The sequence below is a fragment of the Salvelinus namaycush genome, chromosome 13 (assembly GCF_016432855.1).
Source record: "Salvelinus namaycush isolate Seneca chromosome 13, SaNama_1.0, whole genome shotgun sequence".
NCBI classification, from domain to species: domain Eukaryota; kingdom Metazoa; phylum Chordata; class Actinopteri; order Salmoniformes; family Salmonidae; genus Salvelinus; species Salvelinus namaycush.
The window spans coordinates 12,475,559-12,503,413 of NC_052319.1; the positions used below are offsets into that span (position 1 = coordinate 12,475,559).

Sequence of the window (27,855 nt, forward strand, 5' to 3'; positions counted from 1 at the left end):
TCAGCTAACACTCAGCTGGGCGAAGCCAATCAACTTCACGTTGTCTGGGATCTCAGTGTCATCACAGCCAGAGACCTGATGGAGGAACAGATCAACAGGGTAGGTGGGGGGCCATGAAATCCTAACACTTGTGTACACAACAACATTACCAGACATAATCCAACACCCAATGAACAGTTGTACCCTAACAATAAGGATTGGTTTTGGCACTGATCCTACTTTAAGTAGTAAGCCACTATTTAACGGATTAATATTATTTTGACCTCTTTTGCTCTTAAAATCCTATAAACCAAGAAAACTTGAAGTACAGGAGATTTGTCCCCTTGTTACAGGGCCACGAAGACATGAGAGCAGAGTGGAGGAATTACAGTCCTTCAAAAGATAATTTGCCAAATGAAACATTTACGGCGAAAGCTTTGAAAAGTATCTACACTATTTCACCTACAGCCAAGGTGATAGAACAATGACATTCCTCCATTTGATAATAGAAAATGCTTCGTATCACCCGTGACGACGTCCTTAACAGCTCTATTAATTACTACATCAAGGTATCTTTCATTACTGTTGTTACTAGAAATCATGTGACACAAGCAATGCAACATGCACAAAGACAACTGTAATTTCCCTTCAGGGTATTCATTTAATCTAATAACTAATAATATTCTGATGCAACAGCTTCTACTGTGAAGGGTTGCAGCGCAATCTATCGTGCTGTGCTTTGCACGGAGAAAGATTGGATATGTTCCTTGTTAAAAGCTCTATGACTGTGTTGCACAGGTCTGTGTTGCACAGGTCTGTGTTGCACAGGTCTGTGTTGCATTTAATCATGATGATATTGGCATCCTGAGACCTGGGGGGTTTCACTGGCAGGAAAAGCTCAAAGTGATCCAGAAGTCTCACAAAGCTCCCTATCGTGTTCAATGCTTTTTGTAAATAAGACGCGCCGGTTGAAAAAAGAAAATACAACAAACAGAGAATTATTTTGACTGCACTTGAGTTATTGGCATGGCTAACTCCACAAAAGCCCTTTCAGAACTAGAGGAGCTTTTGCTGAAATATAAGTGGTATTTTATTGAAAGTTCATTAGAGAGTGAGTGCGGCTAAATATGGCTAAATTCTAAACTCGTAATGCTCCTATGCTGACCCACAAGGATCCCTTATTACTGGCCAGACGCATTCAGAATGGTTTGAGTGCAGTCTCTGAGAGGCCATTGATATTTTTCACATCGCTATCCCCCTGGAAGTGGTATAGCATGAGTCAGTGGCCTGATGTCTGCCCACCACCAGCAATTTAGAGCGGAGAATGGAGAGAGGTTCTGTCACTCCCCGGATAGACTGGTGGGTCTATCCTGTGGTATAAACCCTCTTGGCAAAACGTTCGGAATTGTTCTCGGAGCGAAGATAATTATTCTCACTGTCGGCATGTGTAGTGAAACCACAAACATAGTTCAGTGTTTTTAGTCGATATTTGGAGTTGAGTGGCTGTGTGTGATTTCGTGCCGTCTGGAACACTGTGTTAACAAATTGAAATGGGAAAGTGCTCTGGCCAATATATTTAACCAGCCATGCCCCAGCCAGCAGCACAGTCTGGATGCTGCTGCACTAACCCCTCTGATGCAGTTCTGCACACCAGGGAGTATCTCCAGCGACATTCACCAGCTGCTGATAAGACGTACATGGCAGAAAGGTCAAAGAGTGATGTACTGTGACCAACCGCACAGATGTTGTTTACCTCATCAACACCTTCCAAAAGGGTGCTAAAAAATAGCCCTAATATTACAGCAAACCCACCGGGAGTGGCATTAATTGCTCCCTTAATTCTTCTCTGTAGAGAATTTGCATTGTTCCACTCGGTGTCGATCAATCACATAGTGGTGTGCACAGAGGGAAGCATATGTGCAGATTAGGAGTGTCAACCATCAGTTATTTCACTTAGAGGACAAAGTCAGTGCCGCGACACTGTCATCACAGATTTCTCCCATTCTCTAGCACCACTGCTCATTTGGGATTTGAATGTATCAGTATTTCCAGACACCACCACCCTAAAGCATTGTGATTTAATTGGTGTGAGACATATTTTCTATGTAGGTTGAGAGTTATGGAAGTCAATCAATCTGTGTGATGTAACGTTCTGGTTTTTGGAAGCGTCCCTCTTACTTCATGTACTGTAGCTAGCTTGAGACATGAGGTGGTGTGACATTCATCATTTGGGCACTCACCAGTTTAAAGGTCAACACTTTGTAGGTAGTTGGGTCATCTACAATTTTCTGAAGGTTAGCAGCAACTGAAAGGTAATGTCATATATAGAGTATGTGTTACTAGTGTTATTGCATAGTCACATCAGATTATCTACCATAGATCATATGATGAATAAATCAACACCGTACATCGCTGCTCTTATACCTCTCATTGACTTTGAGAGGGATATGATTCTTTTGAAAACACCAGTCCTAGGTCAAATACATTTGTCAAATACGTTTAAATACTTGAACCGCACTTGATTTAGTTTGCCCGGTAAAATAGTCTCAAATGTACCAACTCCGAGTTAAATCAAGCGCACCTCAAATTCTTTCAAGTATTTTACACATGCATTTGACCTAGGTATGGAGAATACATGCTAAGCATGTGGGTTTAAATAAGCCCTGCATTACATTAGAAAACAAGGATGAAACTTTTACCGACAACAACATCGTGTCCATTGACAAGGCCAGCTGAGAATAGCTCCTGGGAAACCCCATCGGCAGTGTCTATGGAGAGAATAACAGACAACATTAGAACCAGGTGAGAAGTTAACATGTGCCATACGGTACTACACTTCAATACAATATCAAATGGTGCTAACAACCACATTCTAACATTAGCTTCTTCGTTGTGTGCACCTCTTACCTCGGCCAGGGGTGAACTCAAACCGGATGTCATTCAGCTCCTTCCTGGAGTTCCTGGCGAGAGAGATGGGAAGGTGATAAGTATTTAAGATGAGTCACATGTGAACAGACAGTGGGTCCAGGACCTGGTTAGCCTGTTAGTGCTTTACAACTCCATGGCATGACAACAATAGTCAGAGGAGTTGGCTACAATACAGATCTGGGACCAGGCCAAGAGTCTCCGTGTGTTCTATTTGATTCAGACTGTCTGAAAAGGATCCTGACAAGCAGACCCTCAGGAATGGAGGAGTGGAAAGAGACAGCCCGTCTGCCACATCGACACTTTAACCCTACGCGTCTCTAGGCTTCACACACTGGGCCATGTTAAGCACATCGTTTTCCTAACTAACTGCTTAAGTCAGTGTTACTTCTAGCTACTGTAATATCCACCTGTATTTATTTAAGGACGACACAGTTGGTGTAGCATTAGTGGTCAAATGTTTATCCTTGCATGTGACTCATGTATATTAAATAGGCTGCACTGTAAAGCCCAATAAATGTGATTATTTTGAGTTGCCATGATGGGGGTAAGTCTCATGAAGAGTTCCAAAGAACAGCTGACTGATGTTTATAGTAAACAGCAGCCTCTCTGTGCATTGGCCAAACCCTCCTTTTGGTCTGTGTACCAGTGGTGAACATGCATACTGTACAGGTTGGGAAAAACTCATCTACGTACTGTATATAGCCTATTGTGGTGACTACAACATCATCACATCAAATGTTACTGGTTGCATACACATATTTTGCAGATGTTATTGCAGGTGCAGCAAAATTATGTTTCCAGCTCCAACAGTGCAGCAATACCTAACAATACAAAACAATACACACAAAACGAGCAATGTCCGAGTCAGGAATATAAATATAAAGTCCCAGTCAAAAGTTTGGACACACTTACTCATTCAAGGGTTTTTCTTTATTTGTACTATTTTCTACATTGTAGAATAATACAGAAGACATCAAAACTATGAAATAACACATATTGAAACATGTAGTAACCCAAAAAGTGTTAAAAACGTAAAATATATTTGGATTTGTTTATGATTCTTAAGTAGCCACCCTTTGCCTTGATGACAGCTTTGCAGACTCCTGGCATTCTCTCAACCAGCTTCACCTGGAATGCTTTTAAGGAGTTCGCACATATGCTGAAAACTTGTTGGCTGCTTTTCCTTCACGCTGCGGTCCAATTCATCCCAAACCATCTCAATTGGGTTGAGGTCGGGTGATTGTGGAGGCCAGGTCATCTGATGCATCACTCCATCACTTTCCTTCTAGGTCAAATAGCCCTTACACAGCCTGGAGGTGTGTTGGGTCATTGTCCTGTTGAAAAACAAATGATAGTTCCAGTAAACGTAAACCAGATGGGATGGCGTATCGCTGCAGAATGCTATGGTAGCCATGCTGGCTAAGTGTGCCTTTAGTTCTAAATAAATCACAGACAGTCACCAGCAAAGCACCCCCACAACATCCCACCTCCTCCTCCATGCTTCACGGTGGGAACCACACATGCGGAGATCATCCGTTCACCTACTCTGCGTCTCACAAAGAGACAACGGTTGGAACCAAAAATCAAAAATTGGACTCATCAGACCTAAGGACAGATTTCCACCAGTCTAATGTCCATTGCTTGCATTTCTTGGACAAAGCAAATCTCTTCTTATTGGTGTCCTTTAGTAGTGGTTTCTTTGCAGTAATTATCCTTTGAACAGTTGATGTTGATATGTGTCTGCTACTTGAACTCTGTGAATAATTTATTTGGGCTGTTTCAACCATCAGCGCTTGATGGTTTTTGCGATAGCACTTGAAGAAACTTACTTGAAATGTTCCATATTCACTGACCTTCATGTCTTAAAGTAATGATGGACTGTTGTTTTTCTTTGCTTATTTGAGCTGTTCTTGCCATAATATGGACTTGGTCTTTTACCAAATAGGGACATCTTTTGTATACCAACTCTACCTTGTCAGAACACAACCGATTGGCTCAAACACATTACAAACACAGAAGAAAAGAAATTCCACAAATGAACTTTTAACAAGGCACACCTGTTAATTGAAATGCATTCCAGGTGACTACCTCATGAAACTGGTTGAATGCCAAAAGCTGTCATCAAAGCAAAGGGTGGCTACTTTGAAGAATGTCAAATATAAAATATATTTTGATTTGTTTAACACTTTTTTGGTTAGTACATGATTCCATATGTGTTATTTCATAGTTTTGATGTCTTCAATATTATTCTAAAATGTAGAAAATAATAAAAAATGGAATGAGTAGGTGTGTCCAAACTTTTGACTGGCACTGTATATGTACAGCAGTGGAGGCTCATCAGAGGAGGAAGGGGAGGACCATCCTCAGTGAATTTAAAAAATGTTTAAATATTGAAACATTAAAAAAGTCATCCTTTTTAGGTAAAACTATGCTAATGTCACCAAATAATTGATTAAAACACACTGATTTGCAATAATGGTTCACAGTAGCCTCAACAACACTCTGTAAGGTAGCACCATGGCTAGTTTCCGTCCTCCTCTGGGTACATTGACTTCAATACAAAACTTCCAGAGGATGTCCTCCAACCTATCAGAGCTCTTGCAGCATGGACTGACATGTTGTCCACCCAATCAAAATAATTAACCTAATACTAAAAGCATAAGCTACAGCTAGCTAGCACTGCAGTGGATAAAATATGGTGAGTTGTTGACTAAAAAAGAGAGGAAGACAATATTTGTACAGTTTTGAACAAATTAATTTCTTTAAAAATGAAGGAGACACGAGAGACAGAAAGAGAGAGAGTGCTAGCTATATTTCATTGTATTTTTTCCACTTTTACTTAGCTAGCGACTGCAGCTAGCAAGTTTAGCCTACTCAAACACCTGGCTCAAACAGAGAGGGATCCTATGCTAGCTAGCTGGCTAATGGTATCAAACACTGGAACTCTTCCAAGTCAAGGTAAGCTTTTGGTTTTATGAATTTATTGCCAATGGGGCCCACTGGTGTAACTGCTAAACTGCTTGCTGACCACTGTACTGCATGATTGAAATGGGTTTACTAACGAGTTAGTTCTAGTAGCTATGTTGACTAGCTATGACAGTCGCTAATATGGTGACAACGATGTAGGCTGTGTGTAGCGGTTATGATATTAAGGTTTGGCTTGGAAAGCTTTTTTCACCTGGTCACAGATAGCTGATGTGTTGTGCATTGAAGTCCACAAGCTAAGGAAAAAGATGAAGAGGAGAGCGCAGAGATTCGAGAAGAAATTCTACAATGGGCAGAATTATTATGCTGTTTGTATGTGCCTGCTATAAAAGTGAACTGTGTTCGTGTGTGATCAGGGGTGTATTCATTCCACCAATTCTGTTGAAAAACATTCCTTAAAATGTAAGCAAACGTAACGAAACGGGGATAAACATACCTGAATTTATTATGACGTGATCGTGACGTGATCAAGACAGCAGGCAAAATTACTGAACCAAATCAACAACAGAGAACAGATCGTGATTGGATTGTCCTACTCCTTACATGCTGACCAGACCGGACACGTCGCGTGCGTCGCAAAATAAATTTAGAAATCCATGTTATTCAATTATTGCACCCACACTGCTTGCGCGCGCCAACGAGCGTCTGCGACACCAAGGACTAAAATAGATGTCGTTCCTATTTCTGACGCAGATCGCGCTGCAAGTCCTGCCTCTCCCATCTCCTCATTGTTTTATAGAAGCAGGTACCCACGTGCCATCTCCTCATTGGTTATACCCACGTGGGTGATAGAAAGACGAACTGTTTTGCCGGTACTCGTGGTAATACAATGAAAGTTTAGATGCGATCACCATATAATTTAAATGATGAAAAAGCCAGGAAGGAGGTGAGATGACTAGAAATGATTTGGTTGGCCGTTTTATGTGTGGATTAATTGTCGGAGTAGAGATCCTTGTGCATTTCAGGTAAAATAACAACTCAATGTTTATATCCCAGGACAAATTAGTTAGCAACAGCAAGCTAGCTAAATAGGACAAATTAACGTTAGCTAGCAAGTGCAAGCTAACTAGCTAAATTACCATACATGTTTAATGCTTTTCGACTTGTCCCCAAATTAATGTCATTGGTTCAGAGTTTGTTTTGATATTTTAACCTGCGTGTCGTGATCGCGTTTGGTGTGGGGGGGCTAAATACATATGCAGCCGGTTTGGGCAAGGTGTTAGAATATCATGAATGCCAGAAATGTAAATGGGAAAATAACAATTTCAGGAAATTATTCTAGAAGTAGGCTAACATGATTATGTTAAGAAACAGTTGATACCATGTGTCAGCAGGAATAGAGTCCATTAAAGACAAATCTCAATGGGTTCCAAGAAGTAGATAATGGTAACTGTGCTAATGCAATCTTGTACTTGCGGCTGTGTTAAGACTGACATATTTGGAGATTTGATTTGGATTTGAAGTGTCCTTGCAGTGGAATGACCAGAATAATGTACAACTTTTAAAATCACTCAAACAGTGTAATTGTCGTTGTTCGTTAGTGCTGAGCGATTAATGCTTTTTGAGGTTCGTTAGGTTTCAGTTCGATTATTTTAAAAAGATCACGGTTTTCAATGTCAATATTTTTTTTCAACATTTAATGCATTATGAAGTAATGACATTACAATGATTTTACAGCTTTATACACGGAAATTCCAAATCCCAAAATAGTGAACATTCAATTGCCAAAACATTGAAAATATTCCATTGTCTGTGTCAGGTCCACATTGGATAGACATCAATGGAAAAATAGGACATGACTAAGAAATAATGAAATATTTTAGTTGTGTATATTACTTAGTTTTGATAACTTTATTATTTTTCATTCCTTAAAGTCATCATCCCATCTCTGCTCAGACATTAGCATGAGCATTAGCAGCAACCATGCTGTGTTGTCATGTGTTGCTGCCTTGCTATGTTGTCGTCTTAGGTCTCTCTTGATGTAGTGTTGTCTCTCTTGTTGTGATGTGTGTTTTGTCCTATATTTATATTGTATTTATTTATTTATTTTAATCCCAGGCCCCCGTCCCCGCAGGAGGCCTTTTGCCTTTAGGTAGGCCGTCATTGTCAATAAGAATTTGTTCTTAACTGACTTGCCTAGTTAAATAAATGTTAAATACATTAAAAAAAATATATATATATATATATATATATATATATATATATATATATATATATATATATATATATATATATATATATATCTGGTTTAGGAGAATAAAACAGATAAATTACTCCATGAAAGCCATCCAGTGAATTTCCATATTTGTCACATGCCCGATTGATCCTTTCCTAAGGTCAAATGAAGTGTTGGAATGCAGCTGAAACACGGAATATAGCAGCTCAAATGCATTGTATAATTGATTTAATGTAAAACAGGTAGAATCTTTTAATCTTTCAGAGGGTGATAGAAGTATTACAGTAGCAGGAGGTTGACTAAGGATAATGATGTAAAAAGGGACTTGTAGTTTTAGTAGTTCCATACTGTGTGAAGGTAACATCTGTCTGTGAGTTCTCTTGGCTCCGAGCTCCCATCTGGCTAAGAACTAAAGCAGCCTACTAATTCATACAGCAACTTCAAACCAGCAAGACAAGAGGATGCCTCTCCTAATACCGACATGATGCATAAAAGTCCATCTGCATGTCTATCCTATGTCAATTTTACACTGTACTACCCCATCTAAATTCGCTCTAACGTTGGCATTAATACAGTACATGGAGTCATTATAACAAAAGCACAATGACTGATAGCTTCAAAAGGAGGGGAGTGGCTGGGCAGGCTACTGTACACAGCGTTGTGGGAGTGGGATTAAATTGGGCTGTAATTAAGATGCATAAATCACATCCATCTCCGCCCGCCTGGTAGCCCTTGACCTACATTTTACAGGAGATTTTGCATGTAAGGAACATGCTCCGACACATCTGTGAGGGCTAACTTAGTTCTGCGAGATAGAGCGAGAGAGACAGAGAGGCAGTAGGAAGAGAAGTAGGAGTGGATTTCCATCAGCTGCCTGTGAGTCAACTTTACTTGTCCAATTCTGCAGATTCACAGCTAGAGAGAAGTCAGGGGTGAAACTTGAGTTTATCGGATGGATGTAGGATGAGTAAGATCTCTCCAGTTCATCCACGGACAGTGGGAGAGCGTGCTGAAAGTGTTTCTGCGGCCACATCTGTGGCAGAGGGCCTGAGCCCTGCGTCTCCAACTACCAACTAAGTCCTCCTCCAGAGAGATCGGCAGCAGATTCCTGGAAAGTCCCTGTCAGATTACATTGTGGGAGGTAAATAGATCGCAGAGGACAGTCGGAGCTAAGCCGCACACACAGACTGAGAAACCGTTTAGAAGTTTTAGGGGTTTTAATCGGCTTCTTTTAAAAACGTCAATCTTCCAGAGTCTTAATAGGAGTGTTAAGATTTTCTTAAATAACTGTGTTCTTATCAACCCATCAGCACAGGGACAGAATAAGCCATGAATAAACAGACAGAATAAACCATGACTTTGCTCAGTCAGCTTCAAATCCCAGCATCCCACACCTTCCAAATGAATCACCAGAGATGTCAGTGGGCACTAACAAGCATTGGGGCGATTGGAGTGTTTACCAGGTAAAGCATGAGCTGAAATAATTAGTATAGAGAGGTCTTCTATCTACTAAAATAGATTTCCCCTGGTAGGCAATGAGGACTCAGGCAAACACTTGACTGGCAAACACAGAGAGAGTGCCATTCATGGAGGGGAGAATCTCCACTGTAGAACATGACAGAATGTCATCACTCCCAGTTCCCCTGAGTAACTCAAGTAATGTTTGTCTATAGAACAATTTAATACTTCTGAACTGCACTCTGCCACCTAAGCTGTTTGCAATGTATCCTGTCCAGACGTATGATTGGTATGTTGGGGAAAGTTAGCTGTAAAGCTCTCTAGCACTGAGAGCGTTCACTGCAGTTCAAGACCGAGGCCAGGTAAACAGATGGTCTGTTGTGTATAGACTACACACAGGGATTGAGTGACCAGAAATCGGCTTTGACATTTCTAACACACCGGCCCATTTCTTTCCTTGAGGCCCCCACAACTGACCTTTTTCCCCCCCTCGATGACCCCACACCTGCCCATTTTATTCATTGAGGCCCCCATTATTAGCCAGTTAATTATAACCCCCCCCCCCAAAAGAAAGTTAGACAGGCCCACCAGGCTAAAAATGGACCAGCCTATCTGGCATTTGCCCGAAATGTCAGATGGTCAGTCCGCCCCTGACTACACAGGAGAACTCTAAATCCTGTGTGGCATTGACAGGGAGGTCATTTCTTAAAACACCAACAAAAAATCAATACAAACATCTGTGGGTAAACTGGGGAGTGTTTGGAGTGGGAGAGGGAAAGTACTTCAGAGCTCCGGCCTTGGAAAAGCCTACATGAATGGGCCCACTGTGTGAGAGGAGATAGTATTAATGTGCTAGTAATTAATTTGGGCTGTCAAAATAAAGGAGAGTAATTTGACTTCCTTGTGGGTTTTAATGAATGAGTTTACACACGGCAACGTACAATAATCAAAACTTTTTGTCTGAGTCTACACAAGGCAGGGTGGGCTGCGTGGGCATGATAACTCCAGCCCATGGACAGACAGAATAAATATGCCACATCTGCCTGGAGCTCTATTGGTTAATTGTCTGACTTCTATCCTCCCATGATTACATACCCTATTAAATCAGCAATCAATTGCCAGTGAGGATGAAACGTCAATATCTGTGCCAAAGTAGTCTTTCTCTCATGGAGCAGATCAAATGTTCAATTTCTTCTGTACAAAATAAAACAGTTCAACTCCCAGGTCATTCAAACTTTTCCTGTCGTTCTTACTGTCTTTTAATTGAAGTTTCCTGCCGGTTCCAAGTCCCCTAACTAAACTATTGACTTCACAACTGCCACCAGTTTGCCGCCAAAATATTGACAACAAATACATAGACTTAGTCAAATAAATACAAGTGTAAAAATTATTTTAAATTATATTATGCTGAAACCCTCATATTAAGCACCAATGGTATTCACTAAATTGATGGTTTATATTTTGGATGTTTTACAGCTTTGTCATTCTGCTTTATTTTTAAATCATCTTATTTAATGATGTCATATATTTTACATGTGATAAGGCCACACAGAGAGCCAGACATAATTACAGACACCTTAGATAATCTGAAGTACCCATAAAGGCCACTAGAAATCTTGTGATAGATTACATGAAATCCTTGAAAGATATCAAAATTCTGATAGTTTCCATGTAAAATTAGAAAGTTTCCAGTAACATACCCTGCCTTTGCAACTGTAACCATGGTCAACTAACCATAGCATCCCATCTGAATACAATTCTCGAAAGAACCTTAATTTATGGGTTCACACTAGCATAAATCCCTTTCAAATCAGCCTTAACATCCTTATCAGTTTTGGGAAGAGAATTTATATAGTCTTGTGTTTGTTCTTTCAGATGCAATTAAGTTTTTCAAATTAGTTTTGTATTTTTACCCAAGAGAACCCCACCACCACACGATGCAGCTCTTATACCACCAGAGCTCTGTTCATGGTTTACTCTTAGTGAAGCAATTGTTGGATTAAAACTATAATTACATTTGAATCTGCATGGATTATTACGATTACAAAACTGAAGCCTAAGAAACTTGTCAATGCAAGTCTTTTGTAAAAACAACTAGATACATCTAGCTACTATTGTATGGAAGAGTATAACATAATATTATGATTGGTGGAATGTGGTGTGTCCCATCTGACTGCCGATCAATCACTGATTAAAATATAAAGATGTATCTAGAAGAGAGTGATTACTGTAATTCCATTGTGACTGGAAAGAGACAAAGCTGGCACTATTCAATATGGGCTTTAATAATGCTATAGGTTTCAGGTTGAATCAGGTTAGATAGCTCCAACAATTTCCCCATCTGTTTTCCACAACATAAATTCACTTTGAATGGAAATAAACTACAGTTATCTCACTTGTCTTACTATTATGTTAACTAGATAGTCAGCAAAGAAACAATGTAAGAATTGTATGAAAACATTTCCTAAGCTCCCTGGGGATGCCCTATGAATTATTCAAAATAACACTCCTTTCTGTGATTCCTTTCACCTAACATGCATCCTCAGTACCCTCAGTAAATTTTCTACAGGGACCTCCTAGCTCTGACTTTTATTAAGCTTAGCCTTAATCCTGTTGTCAAGCTCTCACTAAAGACATGTCATTAAAGACATGTCAAACCCTCGGTTGACAATCCAGACTTAAAGGCACGTTGCTGAATTTCTAACATCTGTTCCACCCGTCCTCTCAGACAAAGAGGTCTGTCGTTCTCCGCATCTGTCCTTGAAAGTATGGCTGCATCCAAAAGGCCCGCTTCAAAAGTATTCCCACTTTTACTGTATCTGCTTAAGGACCCGTTTGTCACTCATAGTCTGACCAGTGACCATGTCATCTCCTGAACCTCTGGGGACTGGGTACAGTAGACGTCTTTAGGCTGATGCATTACAAACTGTAGTGGCAAACATATTTTCTGTCATGCGAAAAGAGATGGTGAGTGTAGATGATGGTGTTATAATGGAACACTTGTTTTACTGCACTGACTCAGGACTGTGGAGAAAATAAGGTATTGCGTTATACCAGTTTAAGACATATTCAAAAGCTGTGCAATGTCACCAATGTAATTCAGCCCAGCGAATCAAATGTAATGTAATGCTCTTTCGGGTGCTCCCAGAACTGCTTTTACAGTTCATGGACTAAATGGGGTTATATAGAAATCTCTCTGCAAATATATCCACATCATAATTCTACATAAAGTGTCAAAACCGATTGCAACAAAGCCCCATTATTGCTCTATGGGAGATTGGGAGTTGACAGGGCTAAGCTAAAGCCATTTGAGTTTATCTGTACAAGTCCTTCAGCCAAAGGAGGGCTTGAAATTGAGAGTCCTGATAAATGTGCTGCTCTCCTTTGGCTGCTGCATGACAGGGACTGACTGTTTCAGCACAGATCAGAGGTGTGGATCTTGTCAGTTTACTTTTGACTTAATCTACCAAGACACACGTCACTGCAATCCTTTTGCTGTGGCGAGACTGCCCTTAGCGCAGAGCAGGATTGGTTTAATACATAGTACATACAGCAAACCACTTATTAGCAAATGATACATTGCTCCCCATACACAGCCAGGGAAAACAGCCTGAAACGGCTGCAATGAATAGAACCACGGCCACTGACAAATAACTACAGCCCCACTGCTCACAGAACTGTCCATTTATTTACATGTAAAGGTTAGAATAATTACACTTCTCCAGTAGCCAGCCCTCCAGTTGGCCTGCTGTTGGCATGCAGTGGAGGGGATGGCTTTGTGTGCTGCGCAGTGGGCCTGGGGAGGGCCCTTCAGATGCTGCCTGCTATCTCATCGACCCAGAGCCTACTATGCTACACTGCACCCAGTACTGCATTTTGCTCGTCAAGGGGCAGCAGGCAGACTTCAAACTGTCCAGAAATACTCCATTGTCTATGTGTGTGTGTGCGTGCGTCACAGTTTTGCACATTTGCCTTGCATATCCTGCTTTCAGACTGTGTTTAAACCTGCTTTCATTTTGCTGTGGGGGAAGTAAAACGGATTTAAATTCAATGTAATAAATATAAACTAGCATCCTCTTGGGAAAGGATTTGACTGCTTAGAGGAGTCTGAAGCCTAAACGACACTAGTTATCATACATGTATCATAAAAGGACACAATATATAAAGAGTGATAAGTCTGCGCCTAAATCTAATCCTAAACCTATTCCATATTGGTCACAAGTCTTGCTACAGCCTTCAATTGTCTTTTAGCAATAGGTCTTTAACCTGGCAGATACGTCCCAGTGGCTGAAAGTGTCTGGACTAGCTGAAATGAAGGTGAAGTCAGATCAGGTCAGTGTTGGTAAGTCTGGTGACAGCGCAGGTCATTAACAGCCCTCTAATTCAGTCCCTGAGAACACAGTAATGTGGAGCGGGGCCAATGGAAAGTCAATCGAGTGTAACACTCTCCCTCTTCCAACCCAACCTCTCAGCCAGATTAGAGAGACCAGTCAGATCATCTCTTTAGAGAGCCAAGACATCCTTATGTCATCATTAGGTCTATTAGCAGCAGGGTACATGTTGAGTAATTCTCAGACCTCTGTTTGGGTGTAACGGACGTAAGGAGGATGAGGCCAAATTGAGACTCTGCTTACCTTAGCCTTAGGACCATATTTAGAGCACCTTGAATATAGGGCCCTGTGTTCTTCTCAAATGGTTGAACCTGTAAGTAAAGAGTGAGTCAATAAAGCCAGAAAGTACTCAATATCTCCTGGAGCATAAAACATATAACTGAATATACACTGATTAAACTACAAAAGCAACAGAAGAATACATCAGTTATATCACACAAAATACATTCAATATATACAGTGTATTGTATTGATGTATTCTGACAAGATCATTGAGTTCTGTTTTTGAGGAGGCACTATCCTTTGACTAGGCCCTGACTCAACAAAGTAAGAACCACAGTAGCACTTATGGCCTCGAGCCGTATCACACTTTCTGTAGCCATGGGGGCAGTGTTGTGTAGACAATGAAGCTTGCTTGGTTCCTTGATCTGATCTACAGGCTATGCATCTAAGTAGTCTGTTTTGTATCGATAAGCAAATAAAATCTCAGTAACTGTTCAAACAACAATGTAGCCGTATCAATCCCCCCCACAAAGTACTAACTATTGATTCCAGGCTAGTGGACCAAAACTTGTGTGAATACATTCAAGCAGCATATCAAACTAGCATAACGTTGTAGGTTACACCAGCAAGTATAAGAATATTTGCCAGGGCATATTATTTCATTATAAATCTGATTATTTTACATGAAGATGTGAGAAGCTAAAAGGTTATCTGGCTTGCAGTGTTTAGCCAACTTGCTAGAATGGGAAGACAGCAAGACAAGACTCTTTTTTGCGTTCACAACAAATAAGACAACAAGAATTCACCCAAAAAGGTATTTTGTTAAGAATTAATAACTCATTTTTACAGGCTATTGTGAAACTACAGAACTTGCTGTAGCCAACTAGCTAGCCATGTGCTTTTTTCTCAATGACCAAAACATTACGTTTTATTTTTAGTTGATATGGGAAAGATTACAAAAGCAGCATATCCAACTGAGATAATGTTTTAGGTTATGTTTGAGGTTATTTTTTTAAATTATAAATCTGATTATTTCACATGGAGATTTGGGAAGCTAAAAGGCTAGCTAGCTTGCTATGTTTTTAGCCAGGCTAAACCCGCCAGGCTGCCAGCTAGCTACTAGTAGCAATGGAAGGCGACTCTTCCTTGTTTTCACAAAACGAAAAGACAAAAATAATATATTTTGCTATCACCCCCTTGTGAACGGGAGTGGGACCGGCGAGGATATCATGTTACCAAAAGGTGTCTGCTACTCCAAAAATCCCACTCCACCCACGCGCACACAGTGGAGCTTGTAGTAACCTTAACAGCTAAGCCCTGAGCTGGCAGTGTCAGCAGGATGGCCATTTACTCTGACTTATTACTGCTGAAAGGGCCCCTCCATGAGCCTCAGGGATACTGGCACATACTCACTCAAAAACACTCACACACACACACACACTCAGTGGTGCATCAAGGTCACTGAATCATGACAAATAACATCTGCCTCTGCTGCTGCTCCTGAAAGCCTCACCTGTGGATGCTGAATGGATAGCCCTTCAATGGGAACAATGTTGGCGTTCTCCTCATCCTGTGGCACAAAACAAAAGGCATAGAGTAAAGATATAAAATATACTAGTCATTTTTCTGTGCTATAGAGGAGCATTGTTAGCAATAACAAATCTTTGCACAAGATTAGACATCGCTCATCTCAGTCAGCAAATAGAGAAGTCAATACAAAACAATCAATATGTAAAACATTTTGTTGTTTTTGAACAATCAATCAAATAGAGAAAGCATGCATACACGTTCACCCTTGCTAAAATCAATGAGTCCGAGAGATTGTGGCGGGTGAGACGTACTAGGTTTATTTCAGATTTAATCATTTATACACAACCTGCTCCCTGTTAAAAGGCAGCCAATTGGATTTTCCAATGATGCCCTTTGTAAAGTAATCAAATTATACAGGAAGAAACAGCGACAAAGTAAGTCTATTAACCTTGTCAATGTGCAGGTTTACATACTTATAAAAATCAATCTTCCCCCACATTTCACCTGAGGATCTGTCTCAATGATATCAAAAAGACACTAACGATGATAAACCATGTACTGCATATTTGTTTATAGAACAGAAAAGAGCTAACTTACGTCTTCGTTTTCATCTTCGTTCTCCTCTCTGACCCTTCGCGACTGGAAGGCAATATCAAACACAAACAAAATGATCTTCTCAGTCTTGACAAATCTAAATATGACTGCCAGGTGTAGAACTCAATCCCTGCAGAATAATTAGCATAATGTAGGGGAGGCAACTGAACATTTAAAGCTGAAGCAGACAGAACATCATAATCAGCATTTGTCACATAATTGCTTTGTGTAATTATTCCCTGTAAGAGCCATTCAGGTTATGCATCTATATCAAATAACCTTTTGATCTTTGATCATGGCTGTCTTCCCCTCTCCCTCCCCAGCCCCCTACAGCCATCTTCAAACCCTTACCAACTACCTATAGTGACTTGTGACTCTAGTGACATGTGACATGTGACTCCAGTGACAGCTAGCTCACTGCTCTCACAGAGATCCATGCAGGATCTAGGACTGTACAAAGGCTAAAACAAAAGGAGAGTTTCATGTCCTCAACATTACTCTTTGAAAAAATGGTTCCAAAAGGGTTCTTCGGCTGTCCCCATAGGAGAACCCTTTTGGGTTCCATGCAGAACCCTTTATACAAAGGGTTCTACACTACATGGAACCCAAAAGGGTTCTATCTGGAACCAAAAGGCTTCTACCTGCAAACAAAAATGGATTTCAAAGGATTCTCCTATGGTGACAGCTGAAGAACCCTTTAAGGTTCTAGAGAGCACCTTTTTTCCCTAAGAGTGTAGTTGTCCCATTTTTCTCCAGCCTGTGGCTTTAGTTTGGATGCACATCTCTTGTCATGGTCTCACCTACCCTGCCTTGATTGACAGCAGCCTTGCCCTCCTCGCTCCCCTCGTCCAGCTCATCATCGCTCCACTCCCAGTCTCCGTCTTCCGTCTTGTGCAGATGGCCGCTGGACCCTGGAACTCTCCTCACCTGGGCCAAACACAGCACAACTGTTAACACACATCATCAAACTGTAGGGCGGAGAGACAAAACACATTTAGTAGCATACCCCTTCAGAGGTTCTCCCACTAAGTCAGCACAACATCAAATGTTATTAATCTGTCTTATATGAGTTTGTAGGATTTTAGAAATATACACTCGTACTATATGAGAGTGCAGTTGAATTGATCAAACATTGCACAAACACTAGCTTGGGCTTGGATTCCTCTCTGAGAGTTTTTAAGGTCTACAAAACGGCTGCAGAAAACAAAAAACAAAAGAACAGAGAACACCAAAACGAAACACAGAGAAAACAAAACACAAAAACTCCTTAATAAGAAGCTAACTCTGGATGAATCTAAGCGGAAGCACCCAGCATTCTAGGGCTAAGTCAAAGAACATGTACCCTTCTGACGGCATCAAGTTCTCTCTCCGAACCTGACACAGAGCCCATGCTCCTGGAATTCTGCTCTGGCTCCTTGAGCAAAACAAAAAAGCATCAGTCCACTGTGTGTGGATGCATGTGACAGTTCAGTGGCCTGTATGTCTCTCTACACACACACACACACACACATATACGGTACCATCAAGCTGTCTATGCCAAAGCATGTGTACAACTACATTTAGTACTATAGGAACAGGAATTTCAATATTTATGAGCATGCACATTTAGAGAAACATACAAACAGAAGATTAAGGTGTACATACAGGCAAATTACAAGAGCCATCTATAGATGCAATGACTCTAAACTGTATTATCTGTGTACTAGTGTGGGAAATCATTCAGTATTATATCAGTATTATTTTACAACTTTCAATTACGTAACACATCCGTGACTGCTGCAGCCGACCACCCTCGGTGTCAGCCTCTAGAAATAATCTTTGCTCAATACCTCCTGCAGGTCTCCCTATTAGGAGATCAACTAAGGAGCAAGGGTGTCCTCTGCTGGCCAATGAACAACTGCTGAAATCCTGTCCTTTGCCTAGAGATGCATGTCTTGAATATTACTATTTTGTATTCAACGCTGGTTGAATTAATACGCCTGCACAGCCCATGGTCCAATATGTACTTCTCTGTAGATTGTGATATAGCAGTCTACCCATGTTTAGAACATCCCTACTGATGTAAAAATAGGTACCCTACACAATAAAACTCCTTGCATTTCTATTGCAAAATCTACCTTTCCTTGCTCCTCTGGGGAGCGACTCCAATGTTTAACAAGCCTATAGCTCATGGGAGCAGATTCTTAGAGCAGAAAAAGGAAGACAGGAGAGAGGGGAGGCTCAGTGAAGGGGCAGGGGGAGAGAGAGAGGGCAGGAGAGGAGAGAGAATGAGGGACGGGCAAGGGGAAGAGATACTCAAGGAGGCGCAGTGGAGAAATACTGAGGGAGGGGCAGGGGGAGAGGTTGAGGCAGGAGGGAAAGAATGGAGGGAGACTCAGGGAGGGGCAGGGGAGAAGGGAGAGGGGATACCTAGTCAGTTGCACAACTGAATGCATTCAACCGAAATGTGTCTTCCGCATTTAACCCAACCCCTCTGAATCAGAGAGATACTGTAAGAGAGGGCAGGGGAGGTGGGAGGCTAAGGGAGGGGGGAAGGGAGTCTGCAGAAGGGGGCAGGTGATAGACTGGAACCCTTGGTCTAGTAGCACAGTTTTGACTACTCCTACAGTTTTGCTTCGGTACTGCAGCATAACTGTCACCTGACCCAGAAAGACAATTTCCATGCACGGCCACATAGGGAAGTAAGATTTGAAAATAAGACACTTTAGTCACCACCTTTGTGCACAAAACATCCATTGAATTACTCAAATAACTGTCGCTGAGGCCCAAAAAAATTTCATCACTCACAGCCGAAGATATTAACATTTTATATTCATCCAATGTCTGCCATGTTTTTGGATGACGTGACCGCTGCTCGCTCTGCACCCTGTGCGCACTGAGTGCTAGTGCACATGTGATGGTGGTCCGTATAAACTCGATGCAACTCGGATATAGGCGGTCCATGAATCGGCGTATGCAAACATGAGTAGATTATCTTGAAAACAATGGTCGGACATCTTGGACGCAGTCTCCAGTTCTTATTATACCTCAGTGAGAGACAGACAGAGGGAGGGGGGGACAAACAGGGAGAGAGACTGATCTGGTCCATGATGTGGACAGGTCAGTGTCCTGGGATGACAATGTTTCTGCTAGGTTTCTTCTCTGTGCAGGCTGGCCTGTGTCTGCTGAGTGGATAATGTGGGTGACTCTCCATAGGTCAGAACAGCACACAAACAAACCATTCTATTATCACAGAGGCAACACAGAGGACACTACTCTATGACTCGCACTCCTCATCTGCAATCAAGTGAGACAGACTCAACACAGCTCCATTACTGTACGTACGAGCTGTGCATTTACGCCAGAAGACAAAACTGTGATGTGTTTGCAGGATCAGGATTGGCTGAAGAGGGCATCATGATTACATTACAGCCTCAGAATAGAATACTAATCATTGTACTGTCATGCTACAATCAACCATAATCTCACATTAAACTATGTTCCCAAATTAAATCAACCCACACAATCTGAATGATTGGGACTGTTGTTCTGGCCAGCAACTGTCCACCCCTCCATCTGACAACTCTGTCACGAGTCACTTCCCTCTCTATTGACATTATGCTCTGCTAAATGATTGTTTCGCACGACACCTCCACAGTCACCCATGCCCTGTCAGTGAATTTCCATCCAATCCGTTCACCCTGATCTTTTTGCCTTCTGGGAATAGGAGGATGATGGCGTACCAAACATCAGCCTTGCCTGCCACACTGCTGCATCCCAGTTAGCTGTGACCGCAAGGCAACTGAGCATGCAAATGGTGTGTTTAAGTGCACCTCTCAGTTACCTAACCACTCACGTTAAATCCCATTTGTCTTTGTCTGCCACTTGCAGTGAGCGTCTGAGCGACATTACAGACCACTAATGCATGAGTTGTCAGCACATCCATTCTGCATGACTGATATTGTTCCAGCAGTGGACCATATTTGCAGCCACCCCCACAGAACAGTTTGAGCACAAAGTGAATGAAGTGTTGAACAGAGAGAGAGAGAGAGAGAGAGAGAGAGAGAGAGAGAGAGAGAGGACACTCGATGTGTGTTGACTGGGGGAGAGTGTCCTGCCAAACCTTAGCATACTTTGTTCATAATGTTTAGTCAATATTGGGATTGCTTTAATGGGAATTATGTTTGTTTAGACATTACCCTTTTGGCTCTCTGGGTTATGTTCGGTGCTCTGCATAGCAGCTTTTCAATCAGATACTCTCTGTTCTGAAAATGAAAATCACATCCCGCGTTAAAAACATCAACCTACCAACTCTTTACCCCACAAATAGAACAGGTACATTTCTGGTGGGAAAAGCATACCTTGGCCTTCTGGAAAAATTTACATTTCAAAAGTTCTGTTGCTGTAGGCCTAAAGAGAAGCAAAATATATGGAGATATAAGAACACATAAAAATCATTGGCCTGGAACTGAATGTACGATTCCTACAATCGGTCTGTGTGAGAATATATCTTATTGTGTGGGTATGGGTGAGACCACTAAACATGACAACTGTATTTCAGGACTCTCTTGTAGAAGTGGATGAAGCTCTACAGAGACTCGATCACCACCCAAGGCCATCAGAGTGACAGACTCCACAGATATACAGTGTAGGTCTAATGCAGTTCACAAAATGGCAGACAAGTACAAACCTCTTAGCAGGCTCCTTCTGAAGGCACAGGGTTATTAGCTTCCTAAATGATTTCCCATATTTTTTCAGCATCTCTTTATCCTCCACACCCGTGTCTAGGGTGGGGGGATCATTCTGTAAGGTCAGCATTAAGACCTGGGAAGAGAAGAGGAAGGGTCAAAAACATGCATGTGGTCTCTCAGTAGTTACATAGACACAGGGTAGAAATCTGCCTTTCATGGTTCATTAGTTAAGATGTAGGCATATTCCACTGGCAACTGGATATACAGTGATCAGGCTCACCTTCATGGGTGGGTATCGGTGGTAAGGTGCAGACCCTGTGGCCAACTCTATGGCAGTGATTCCAAAACTCCAAATGTCTGCTTTGAAATCATAGCCTCGTACCTGTGGGCATAGCAGCACTACTGTTAGTAGTGTACAGTCTATGTGCAAACAGCTAGTAGATGTTACTAAAACTGGCCACAAGACAGTCTCACCTGTTCCATTACTTCAGGAGCCATCCAACATGGTGTGCCCACAAAGGTCTTCCGTACTTTGTTTCTGGTCATATCTCCTCCAGTGGCCAAAAAGGCACTAACTCCAAAATCTATTGGGAAATATGTATAAATCAGATGAAATGCATTGATGTAATGTTATACCTAATTAACTTCTTATAGAAAGGAATATATTAATGCTATGCAGTATTTTCACAACTATTTCATGTTCTACACCTAATACAAACTGTGCACACTCAACACCTTCCGTTGCATTCATGATAGACAGATTTTCTTTCGAGTGTTTGCTGGCTAAAGGTCGTCCAACTATATGACAGAGACCGTAGGCCTCCTGTGATCTATGATGGGGGACCTGTTTGACTACCTTTATGTTAGTGTTATTCAGTAAATATTCTAAACTGCCATGATTTCCGCTAGCTTAAAAACGATATTCATCTTTGCCATTTTACAAGTCTACGTCTACTTTTGATTGGGGAAGTCTGGCGTTTTGTCTATTATGCTGTTGAATTAACTGAATGTATGGAAACATCATAAAAAGTCGTATATAACTGTGGCAGTGAGTGAGCTGTGAGAACAGAATGTGACAGGTGAAGATGGGGTGAAATAGTGACATTACTCACACACCTGCAATCTGAACAGAGCCGTCCTCTCCCAACAGGATGTTCCCAGCCTTCACATCCCTGAAGTCACAAACAAACACACACAGCAAAAACACCCCGGTCATGCCCCAACAGTATCGATCTATGTAAGTGGGGCAGCATCGATTGCATCCATGTGTGTACATTTGTTTTGCAGCCTGATGTCATTTGGAACACAGACCAAGGGGGTAATAGTGGTTTAGTTTTTAATGACCTTGACATCCAGGTAAGTAAAAAAAAACAAAAAAAACACAACCTATGTGTGATCAAAGGGAAGTTTGAAACAGAATAGTCAACACAAATTATCTACCACTATGTAACTCCTAGATTACATTTTATAGATTCATATTTTGGAACTTATATATTCGATCTTACTTAAAAAAAAAATATATATATATATATTAATGTTTCAAACTCCAGGGTATCTTACCTGTGAATCTGTCCATTTCTGTGCAGGTAGTCCAGTCCCTCAAGGACCTCTTTCAGTATTGTTGCAATGATGAGCTCATCTAGAACTCCATTTTTGTGCTCTCCTCTGCTAAAGGTATGCTTTATTATATCCAACATGGATCCTAAAAAGAGGAAGCAGACAGAAAAACAGAGTGCCCACAATGCCCAAGGCTGATATGTCATTACATGTCAACTATTCCATTTAATCATTCTGCCTTAAGCAAGTTTGTTACAGTTGAAGTCGGAAGATTACATACACCTTAGCCAAATACATTTACACTCAGTTCTTCACAATTCCTGACATTTAATCTGAGTAAAAATTCCCTGTCTTAGGTCAGTTAGGATCACCACTTTATTTTGTGAATGTGAAATGTCAGAATAATAGTAGAGAGAATGATTTATTTCAGCTTTTATTTCTTTCATCACATTCCCAGTGGGTCAGAAGTTTACATACACTCAATTAGTATTTGGTAGCATTGCCTTTAAATTGTTTAACTTGGGTCAAACGTTTAGGGTAGCTTTTCACAAGCTTCCCACAATAAGTTGGGCGAATTTTGGCCCATTCCTCCTGACAGAGCTGGTGTAACTGAGTCAGGTTTGTAGGCCTCCTTGCTCTCACACGCTTTTTCAGTTCTGCCCACAAATCTTCTCTGGGATTGAGGTCAGGGCTTTGTGATGGTCACTCCAATACCTTGACTATGTTGTCCTTAAGCCATTTTGCCACAACTTTGGAAGTATGCTTGGGGTCATTGTCCATTTGGAAGACCCATTTGCAACCAAGCTTTAACTTCCTGACTGATGTCTTGAGATGTTGCTTCAATATATCCATATAATTTCCCTCCTCATGATGCCATCTGTTTTGCAAAGCACCCCCACAACATGATGCTGCCACCCTCGTGCTTTACGGTTGGGATGGTGTTCTTTGGCTTGCAAGCCTCCCCCTTTTTCCTCCAAACATAACAATGGTCACTATGGCCAAACAGTTATATTTTTGTATCATCAGACCAGAGGACATTTCTCCAAAAAGTACAATCTTTGTCACCATGTGCAGTCGCAAACCGTAGTCTGGCTTTTTTATGGCGGTTTTGGAGCAGTGGTTTCTTCCTTGCTGAGCGGCCTTTCAGGTTATGTCGATACAGGACTCGTATTACTGTGGATATAGATACTTTTGTACCTGCTTGCTCCAGCATCTTCACAAGGTCCTTTGCTGTTGTTCTGGGATTGATTTGCATTTCTCGCACCAAAGTACGTTCATCTCTAGGAGACAGAACGCGTCTCCTTCCTGAGCGGTATGACGGCTGCATGGTCCCATGTTGTTTATACTTGCGTACTATTGTTTGTACAGATGAACGTGGTACCTTCAGGCGTTTGGAAATTGCTCCCAAGGATGAACCAGACTTGTGGAGGTCTACAATTTTTTTCTGAGGTCTTGGCTGATTTCTTTTGATTTTCCCATGATGTCAAGCAAAGAGCCACTGAGTTTGAAGGTAGGCCTTGAAATACATCCACAGGTACACCTCCAATTGACTCAAATGGTGTCAATTAGCCTATCAGAAGCTTCTAAAGCCATGGCACAGTCAACTTAGTGCACAGTCAACTTACTGTATGTAAACTTCTTATCCACTGGAATTGTGATACAGTGAAATAATCTGTCTGTAAACAATTGTTGGAAAAATTATGTGTCATGCACAAAGTAGATGTCCTAACCGACTTGCCAAAACTATAGTTTGTTAACAAGACATTTGTGGAGTGGTTGAAAACGACTTTTAATGACTCCAACCTAAGTGTATGTAAACTTCCGACTTCAACTGTGCCATCTTCAATATTCATCCCAGCCATTTACATGGTGGGATGCCACTGCACATAGGTCTACAGTAAACTGGTCCAAAGGATGGACAATTACTTGTTAACATTTGATGAGATCAATGTCCCGACATATGAAAGGACTCACAATGTAGTCCATAACAGTGTTTATGTGTTATGTTATTATGGCCACTTTCAATGCTTAGCGTGGAAGTAAAAAAGAGATGGCAGCTATATTTTGCTAAGATGTTGAAGGTAAAAGCTTACCTCCACTCAGAAGTTTCATGACTAACCAAAGTTCATCCTTTACCACAAATGAGGTGTAGTAGGTGACAACATTTGGATGGTTGCATTGGCTCATGGCTTGAATTTCTTTCTATTGTTTAAGAGGAAAGAGGCACACATGAGACAAAATAAAGTCAACAACTTTTGACAACCTTTCTTATAACGAGGATTGTTAATTTGTCATTTACTTCACTAAAGATTTCAAATAAATTACTGCAAATGATTTTCCAAATATACAAAGTTATAGTTTACCAAATACTTAATAATGTCAACAAATACTAATTTCTTATTCAAATGGACACTTTAGTGTAGCACAGCCCTCACAGATCCTACTCAGTCTCTAGTACACACACACACACACACACACACACACACACACACACACACACACACACACACACACACACACACACACACACACACACACACACACACACACACACACACACACACACACACACACACACACACAGGAGAGAATACCAAAGTAAAATTACTGCTCAATCAGGAAAGTTTGGGCCAGAGAAGGCCATAGGCACTGTGGACACACACAATGAAGATATAGCCTTTATTTATTGTTATGCTCACCAATAGCTCATCCATGCTGGTCTGGCATTTCTCCAGGTTTATTCTCTTTATGGCCACGCGTTCTTGTCTGGGAGTGCAGAGGGCAGCCTGCACTACGGCTGTGGCCCCACTGCCTGGAATCACAGACAAATAGGGGTGCAATTAAGAACCAGGACAGGAGACAGTACAGGACAATACAGTAACATCAAAAGTGACCAAGGTGAAAAGTATAAGGGATCATTGACACATGCAGGATCATTGTTGGTCTGTTTGGGATATTTAGAGCTTTTTGTGACAAATAATGTGACTGCAACAACAATTCAGAGCACCATTGCACCAATACAGTATGTGCAAACATATTTTCCAATCATATGCTAAATTCCTATGCATAACAGTCAGTGTATCCAAGACAACTTTGAGAAGAGGGGTTGAGTGAAGAACCAGGCAACGCTAAGCTATAGTTATGTTGTACTAAGAATGTGACACAGTACATACCATGCCAACTGCTGGTGACAGGTAAGGATGAGAGGAGATCGGACTGCTCAACAGTTGATTATATGCACAGGACAGATGACTAACTAGCCACAGGAGCTCTTGGCTGTAGTAATGCTATCCCTTATCAGCACTGATTCGGTTTTCTTTAGCTGTCGGTGTCAGCTCATCTATATGCAAAATTCATATTCATCCCTCTGGACAAAAGCTAATTAGACAGATCCAAATGTCTCCCACAGTTTGCACATGACAGAATTCTTAAATGAGCAAAAAAAGCTTAAGCATTTGGGAAATGAACATGAATAAGTGCATTATAGGCCTACCAAATGAAGTCTGATGTTAACACCAGTAGAGAGAGGGTGTGGAGAGTAATGCTGACCAGCAGCGAGTGAGCTCAGTACTGTAACACTGTAACCGGTTCTATAACTCCTTGATGTAACCTAATAGAAGTGCAAATAAACCTCGATGACCTACGAAACTTGACTGATGTGCTGAAACAATAAACTAAACATTCTTTTCCACTGTAAATGGTCATATTGCTTCCTACTCCTATAGGCTCACTAATATTTATAACGGTGCTTGGTGAGGCAGGGCAATGTATTAAAATGTATTGAATTATTTTTTACAACTATCATAATAAAATTGGCATGAGAGGCTATTGGTCAATGGGCTGTTTGTGATTTATTGTCCAGAGCAGTCGCTAATCTGTGACAACAATTTGTTCTTATAAGTAGGAAAAAATGTGGCATAACCAAATAACAATACTCACCATAAATCACCACAAAAGGCCTAAAATAATAATAATAATATTAATAATAAAATGGGACTTTTGATGTAAGAGTAGACCCTCTGTCTAACTTCAGAGTTGGCATGCAACTGAATATCCCTGCTCTACTCAACGACACCATGCCATTCCCGTGAGGACTGCAGGTGCACGATCAAGACAATTACATGCGATTTTCATTCAGATGATCCATACATAGACACATCTATTTCAATATTGCCTAGTGGACACGTGCCATAATTGAGCATCGTTCGGCATAGAAGAAATCGACTGCGTTAAAAACGCATTTACATGAAATGGCATTCCTACCCATATACATATAACTTTACCGTGACTATAAATATCTCTCTATGTGATGAAAAAAGTGGTTTCCTCTTACAAGAAGAAGCAAATTGGGGTTGTTAACATCCGCATTGCAAAGCATTACAGAGACGCTGTTGAATATGAAAAAGCCGGTAGGCCCTCGTCGTCATTCACCACTGATAACCGCCCGAGCCATATCCATGACAAAACATTACATATAAACAATATAATCATATCAAGAGGTAGCCTACTAACCGATGACTTCCTGTAACTCGTAAGACTCCCTGGTAATTGGCCAGCTCATTGTCAGCACTGGTTGCGGATTCTGGACAGGAGCAGGAGATCCGCCTTGCTCCGCCATGATGCTGCTGCTGCTGCTGCTGCTACTGAGCTACTTAGCGACCTCAGACCTTCACCTCCTGACTACAGAAGTGTCAGCTGCTGCGGAGAATTACTATGGCCTGCGATGAAAACATCCGGAAATAACCGTGCAACTTTCACCACAAAAAGGCGGAATTAAATTATAACGCAAAATCATGTCCAAAAACGTGCACTTGAATTTGTGATAGGCCTATAAAATTTGGTCGTTTTAGAACAATTTTCAATTCCAAAAGTGAACGTTTTGTTTTTGTAGTCGCCAAATCAAATAATGAATCAATCAAATAAATTGCCTATTATTTGTTAATAACTTGATAATAACTTAATTTGAACCAATCCAGTTGTTTTAAGCCTACGGCATTTCAGCTTTGGTTACCGTTTTGCCTGGATGTTAGATTTGTTGCAGATCTATTTTGGATCACGCAGTGATGAAAATGTGACATTCTATCCTGGATCATGAAAGTTGCTACAAAGGATCACAGTGACCACTAATCAAATATGTCCACTAGATGGCCATATTATACCTTCAATCACATACCATGGCCATATAGACTTCTGTACTCCTGAGAAAACTGCTTAGACTAATAAAATAATGTTAGCCTTTTAATGAATATAAATGAAATGAAAATAATTATTAAATGTACATTGGCCTATGTATTTACACTTATCTATTCATTTATCCTATAATAACATCGACATTGACAATTAGCCCAGCGTTGTCCGGGTTAGG

General features: G+C 41.0%; 1 protein-coding gene across 1 annotated transcript; it reads right to left on the reverse strand.

The window, feature by feature from the left end:
* LOC120057771 (STE20/SPS1-related proline-alanine-rich protein kinase-like) lies at positions 1-27,108 on the reverse strand. Its single transcript, XM_039006243.1, has 18 exons — positions 27,003-27,108; positions 25,190-25,302; positions 24,584-24,692; positions 22,494-22,635; positions 22,050-22,105; positions 21,408-21,517; positions 21,214-21,315; positions 20,933-21,066; positions 20,604-20,652; positions 20,442-20,507; positions 17,068-17,190; positions 16,267-16,308; positions 15,653-15,709; positions 14,161-14,228; positions 2,887-2,939; positions 2,679-2,747; positions 2,220-2,284; positions 1-75 (listed from the first exon to the last, which is right to left on the reverse strand). Exons 1-18 carry the CDS (start codon positions 27,106-27,108, stop codon positions 1-3), a joined length of 1,539 nt encoding a protein of 512 aa, XP_038862171.1.
* Positions 27,109-27,855: the final 747 nt, after the last annotated feature.

Coding starts and splice junctions, on each gene's coding strand:
- LOC120057771 (XM_039006243.1), bottom strand. CDS start 27,108: ATGGCGGAGCAAGGCGGATCTCCTGCTCCTGTCCAGAATCCGCAACCA. Junction 22,636..24,583: donor CATGAAACTTCTGAGTGGAG/GTAAGCTTTTAC, acceptor TCCTCTTTTTAG/GATCCATGTTGGATATAATA. Junction 17,191..20,441: donor TAACCCAGAGAGCCAAAAGG/GTAATGTCTAAA, acceptor TGTTTGGCCCAG/GTGAGGAGAGTTCCAGGGTC.